General features: G+C 45.1%; 1 protein-coding gene across 1 annotated transcript; it reads left to right on the forward strand.

Annotated features, from left to right (window-relative positions):
• Nucleotides 1-293: 293 nt before the first annotated feature.
• Nucleotides 294-1,037, forward strand: LOC109241559 (3-ketoacyl-CoA synthase 5-like). The gene has a single exon (XM_019408309.1). The coding sequence runs from the start codon at nt 294-296 to the stop codon at nt 1,035-1,037; it is 744 nt and encodes a 247-aa protein (XP_019263854.1).
• Nucleotides 1,038-6,515: the final 5,478 nt, after the last annotated feature.

Raw genomic sequence — 6,515 nt, forward strand, 5'->3', positions numbered from 1 at the left:
TGTCATTCAGGTCAAAGCTACCACCCTGTTTCTTCCTAGGATAACCCCTCCAGATTGGAGTTGAAGGAAACATGGAAGCTGATCTAGAATCACAATCCACTTTTCCACTTTGGACTTTGCTCCTCCCTTCAATCATAGCAGGAACCTCATCATCCTTTTTTAGGCTGTTATCTGCAAAAAGAAATTTGGACGCTCAATGTTTAAAACATTTAAGATTACTAGAAATTTGTACATGATTAGTTGACAATGATCTTGTTGGTGCCATTTCTTTTGCTCCATTGAAATTACTAGAGATGCAAATTCTTGAAAGGTCGGGACTTGGTGAAGAAACTTGTTTGCCTCCTGCTTGTCATTACATACCTCCAACATCAACAATGGAATCTGCTAGAGCTGAAGCTGAAGTTGTCATATTCTCAGCTATTGACAACTTAATGAAGAAAACATGTCTAAAACCTAAAGATATCGATATTCTTATCGTTAACTGTAGCTTGTGTTTTCCAAATCCATCTTTATCAGCTATGGTTGTGAACAAATACAAGTTGAGAAGTAACATAAAAAGTTACAATCTTTCTAGTATGGGATGTAGTGCTGGCTTAATCTCTATTGATTTAGCTAGAGACCTTCTACAAGTTCTTCCAAATTCATCTTCTTTAGTAGTAAGTACTAAAATTATTACACCTAATTATTACCAAGGTGGTGCTGCTATACTTTTGTCAAACAGAAGAAAAGACAACAGTAGAGCTAAGTATAGATTAATGTATGTGGTTAGAACACATAAAGGTGCTGATGATAAAGCTTATAGATGTGTTTTTGAACAAGAATATCCACAAGGAAAAGTTGGTATTAATCTTTCTAAAGATCTTATGGTTATAGCAGGGGAAGCTTTGAAATCCAATATTACTACAATTGGTTCTTTGGTTCTTCCTGCCTCAGAGCAGCTTCTTTATGTTTGGTCTGTGCATAATCCATTTTGCAAATCTCACTTTATACTCTTTTGTAGGTGGAGTAGATTAAGAGATGGAAGACGGAGGCAGTGATGAAGATCTAGACCTTACTTGAATTTTGAATTGTTGATTGTTGTAGATGCATGTGGTGGTTTCTAGGAATGTTTGTTATCAAAATATTTTAAAACTTTTGATGTTGAAATATCAAATGTAAGTTATTGGTTTCATCACTATCTATGGATTAATTATTAACTTGTCGGACAATTTGGAATATTAGAAGTTTCATTTTGTATTTAGATAAATTTTAGCGTTTTATAGTTTATTGTATATATATGTAAAATCTTTATTTACAACAGGGGGTACTATTTTCAATTCAATTAAATTTTTACAGCTAACAAAAGCGATGCCATAGGACCTGCAAACCGTTCAACAATAATATAAAAACTATTGCAATAGGTAAATCAACTGTTGCCATAGGACCTGCAAACTATTCGAAATAATCTAAAAATCGTTGCCATAGGACCAGCAAACCGTTCCAAAATAATCTAACAACCGTTGCAATATGTAAGTAAATCGTTGCCATAGAACATGCAAACCGTTCCGAAATAATCTACAAACCGTTGCAATAGGTAGTTCAACTGTTGCAATATCTTAAAGAAATCGTTGCCATTTCTGTAATACCCGTAACAGCTTAATAGATATAGTAATAGTTATCGACCGTTTCATTTAACGTTATGGTAACAGTTATTAACCGTTGCAGTTGATAAGAATAATCATTCCAACAGGAAGAGGTAAAACCGTAGCGATAGTCTGTTCTATAGCGCTGGTTATCGGAACCGATCCAAAAATCGTTCCATAAAACCTATAGGCACGACAGCTTGTGGAACGGGCGCTGAACCATTTCAATACATCTATGACAACGGTTTTCTTACCTATTGGAACGGTTTTCCCAGCGTAGCCATAGGTGAATTTTCTAGTAGTGCCTCGAAGCAGCTGAAGCAAAACCTGATCGAATATCCGGCCGTGACCTGGTCGAACGACCACAACCCATACTAGTTAAAAATTAGAGTCCAAGACGACCAGTTGGGAGCCTCTTTGAGCTCAGTATACCCGACAGACTTTTGATGAACGAATCGAAACCAAACAAACGAAGGTATCAGCCATACCTCGATGACAGAAGGAACGCCCCAAGACACGACCCGCCACGCAATGAGCGGAGAACAGATCGAGGGTTCGTCAACAGAGCCTTGTTCGATCGGAACATAGCGCCAACGGGCATCCTCGGGAATTTCTCAGCAACCAGACTAAAGGTCAATCACGGGGAGAAGGAATGGCAAAGGGAAACAAAACAGACAAGCCTCAGGACGTTGCCCACACGATCATCTAATGGTCCATCCGAACGCATTCAAATAAAGGACCACCTAGCAGCCGCTAAGTAAACGCCAAAATTCGGGAAGCGCCGTCGCCATCAAGGTATAAACGCCCATCCCTCTCCCCATCTTCTACTTCACGGTTGCCTTTGTGCAAGGCAGTAACCAAGGTAATCAGGATGATATCCCGGCTCGAAGATTCAGAGGATTCAAAACGTCCGTTGCACTTTTTTCATTAGATCGAATTTTTTTTATCCCGAAACGGGTTTCCTACCGGCAGGGTTTTTTAACAAGTCAATGTCAACGCTCTTCCCAAGAAGGCTCTAGAAAGCCTAAGGGACTTTTATTACAACCGGCCCGGTGCCGCAAAATGACGAACGAAGCCCTAATAGGGAATAATGCACGGGCCGAGCCCGCTACAACAAAACAGCATGTATTAATAGCATATATCTAGGCCAAGCAATAAAGAATATTTGTCGGCATTTCATACTTTGGAAAGGGGAATCTCAAGTGCATCTCCAATAGGGGCCTCTCCAACAAGAACGTCCCGAGATACTCGGAGACCTAGCGTCAGCAGTTTAATGCCCGCATAACTCCAGGGCCGGAACTCCGGGCTCATAAAGCACTCCAAGTTCACAAGAAGCGGTCTTCACGCTTAAACAACTTGATGACTCGGAGGCTGTCGTCATTTACCATGCGCTAGAAAATGCAAAAATGTAAGACCCCTAGCGGGCATACTCAGCATAACCAGATCTATTCTACATCCTTGAAAAAACTGTAAGACCTCAATAGGCATGACAAGCTATAAGACCTCAATAGGCATGACAAGCTATAAGACCTCAATAGGCATGACAAGCTATAAGACCTCAACAGGCATGAAAATCCCTAAGTTTAGGCTATAAGTCGCATTTTTAAGAATCCCGAAAGGGCATACCCTCGGTGTAGACGCCTAAACTATCACTTTAGGATCAAAAACGGCTACGGCCAAACACACATGACTACGGTCAAAATGGCGATACAGCCAAAAATAACGCGACTCGGGGATGCCCAACCATCGCTAAACAAAACTCGCAGGCCACTACTTCGAATATACTTCGGAAAGAACTGATAAAACAGGATTCCCTCAATAGGCAAACAACGGGCTATGAACCTTCCGAGGTGCTCAAAAAATCGTCGATAACGACTTGAAATCGAGGTTCTTTTAGAACCGACGACGGGTCGGGCAAAAACCTTTCAAAATACCTTAACGAGCGGAAAACAAGCCTACAAAAAGACAACGGGCAAAAACAGCGCAAGAGCCATTATCTCCAGCTAAGCAGGCCTACGGGCCACATATCAAAAGGTATCTACGACCAAAAAGCGTAAAAGCCACATATCATTCCACTTTTTTCCGTTTGTCATAGCCTAGTGGTCTCCTGCTCATCATCCTCAGCATCGGACAGCAGGAATATGGCATCATGCTCCTCTCCTTTGGCTTGCTCGATCTCCCTCGAGAGATCGAAGCCCCTGGCATGAATCTCCCCAAAGGTTCCATACGGGATATGCACCTCACGTACTCTTTGCTATTTTTGGCACGATCGAGGGTCTTCTGCAACTGAACTTTAGCGGCAGCGACACTCCTTCAATAAGCCACCATTTTCTGCCCCGACCCGGTATCATTCATCATAACCTCGGCTCGAATATTCACCACCTCGGTTTTCTCCCTAGGAAGTTCGGATGACAGTTTCATGATCATCTTCGCCCGGGCAGAATCATCCGCGCGAGCAACCTGCACTTGCGCCTCAAGGGCGAAAGCCCTGGCCTGAGCCCTCTCCTGGGCCTCGGAATGGGTATTCACGTGCGCCTGTAGCTCGATGAATTCATGTTTGGCTTTGCCAACTTTGCCTTAGAGTTGTTCTAGTTCATTTGCCCTGTCCATCAACTGAAACAACAACACGTCAAGACGGCAAAGATGGAATGCAATCCAGTAGAAGATGCAAGATACCTGTTTCTCCAAAAGGGCCTCTCGGACCAAACTCCGATCAACATCACGCCGTATTAAGATGAGCTCCCTTTCCTTTTTTGCACAAAGATGTCTTAGGGATTTCTACCTATCTCTGGCATCCCGCAGTGGGGCCTCATAACGAAGCAGTTCAGCTTTGAGCCTGTCAAAAACCTCAGAAAGAAAGTCAAGTGGACAAAAGGAAAAGAGATGGATGCAAGGCCGAAACATCCTTATAGCGACCGAAAGTCACCATCAGGCCGAAGCACTGAGCCTCGACGAAGGCTGAAGAACGTCCGACGATACACCAACCCCGGGAAATTGTCGGTCGGCCGCATCGCTTCCCCTTAACCGCTGCGAAAAGGTCGCCCCATCATAGGCCTTCTCGCACCCGGGGACATCTTTCCTTTTTCCGATGTTCCCTGACTCCGGGGCCAACAATTTCTTTTCCTCCCTCGTGGAATTCACCCTCTCCTCGAAGAGACTCCCGGCACCTGCATCAGATAAATCTAATGAGCCACCAAGAAGGAAGCCGCCCCCTTAAGGGGTCAAGATGCCGGACACCTACCGTGGTGCTTCGCCTCCCATCTCCCCTTTGATAGATCTGGCCATCGATGCCTGTCGTAAGCCGAGCAAGCTACTAGCTTACGGGACCATTCGGCTAAGTCTGGAATCTCGCTGGGGAACCAAAGCACTTACGCACGAGGTTCCATCTCTTAGGGAACGGCACAAACTCTTCGGGTATAACATCGATCGTCTAGATTCGCACAAATCGATTCATCCATCCGCAGTCCTCATCCCCCTCGCTTCCAATCACAGGAACTCGAGCGGATCTACGCTGAAGAGCAATCAAGCACCTACAACACAACGGCCGATACAACCTCACGAGATTGCTAAGGGTGAATAGCAAAATATCTCATCGAGTGCAATATTTTCCAAAGAAAAGGATAAACCTACACCAATGTTACTTGATACCTCCTGCAGAAATCGAGCACGACCCGATCCGAAGGACCCGGCGTGAGAACGTGGACATACACACTCAAGACCCCCTCATCATTTGTCGTGATGTTCTCCTCGGGGGAGGGTACTCGCAAGATCACGCCCTTCCCCCATACGCACTCTTTCTTGATCATCTCGAGGTTTTCCTCCCTCACTGACGAAATAATCCTCGACACATGCTCTCGATGACCTGGAACATTGGGAGGTCTCCTCGATGTAACGACTTCATTCGAGGCAGGGCGAACCAGATCTCGTTCTCCCGATGTCGGGGATGAGCCACCGATGCCAACCAAAGGCGGAGCGCATCAGGGACTCTTTTTCGTCTGAGGATCGGCAGTCCAAGCAACGACCATGATTACAGCAGAACAAAGGCGAAGAAGATGAGGATCCTGGCAAAAACTCTCTGAAGCAGGGGAGCAGAAGGACTCTCACAAAGTGCCAGGCTTTGCAGAAGAGATAGGCTTATCAAAATTTGAAAAATCACCACTTGAAGGGCGGATGAGCAAATATATAAAGGCTGAGTGACAACTGCTCGTTTGTCCAAAAGAGCCAATTAATCCTAGCCGCATTAACATCACGTTCTCCTTTGGGAGTGCACCGGCAGAATTATTCCAGGCTCCCACATGACTATTAAAACCGAAGGACCTCGGGAAATCCCCGATGTCATAAAAATCAGATCAAAAGGAATTATCGATTCCGCCTCGGGATACGGTTAGCCTTGGGGCCCCTAGTCAGTCCCACAAAAAGGCCTCGAAGGGCCGATGCCAGAACGCAAAAATAAGGAAGCAAGAAGAAGGACTCAAAGAATAAAAACATCTTTTATATATCAGCAAGGAGATGAAAACGTCAGTACACTCTTTGCTTCCCACGGAGGGAACACATGAAACAAAAAGGCATACACAAAAGGCTAGGAGACTACTCCTCGCCACTATCATCTTCGCCCTTGTCAGGAGTATTCAGGAGAGCCAACTTTCCTTCCATTATGCGAGCCTCCCCCAGATCGGCAGACAGCTCGAAGCCTCTGGCCTCGGGTTCTTCCAAGGTCTCCCTCTTCGCCTCCGCTTTGGCGTACTCGACGGCTCGAGTTAGTCTCTGCTCGTCTTCCATGGACATCTTATGAACCATCATGTGCGCCGTGGTCACATCCTCCTTATAAGTAGCAGCATCTCCTTCGGTCACAGACTTGGCCGCGACCATGGCAACGTTCTCCCTACGAGCACC

This window comes from Nicotiana attenuata, unplaced genomic scaffold (genome assembly GCF_001879085.1).
Source record: "Nicotiana attenuata strain UT unplaced genomic scaffold, NIATTr2, whole genome shotgun sequence".
Taxonomy (NCBI): domain Eukaryota; kingdom Viridiplantae; phylum Streptophyta; class Magnoliopsida; order Solanales; family Solanaceae; genus Nicotiana; species Nicotiana attenuata.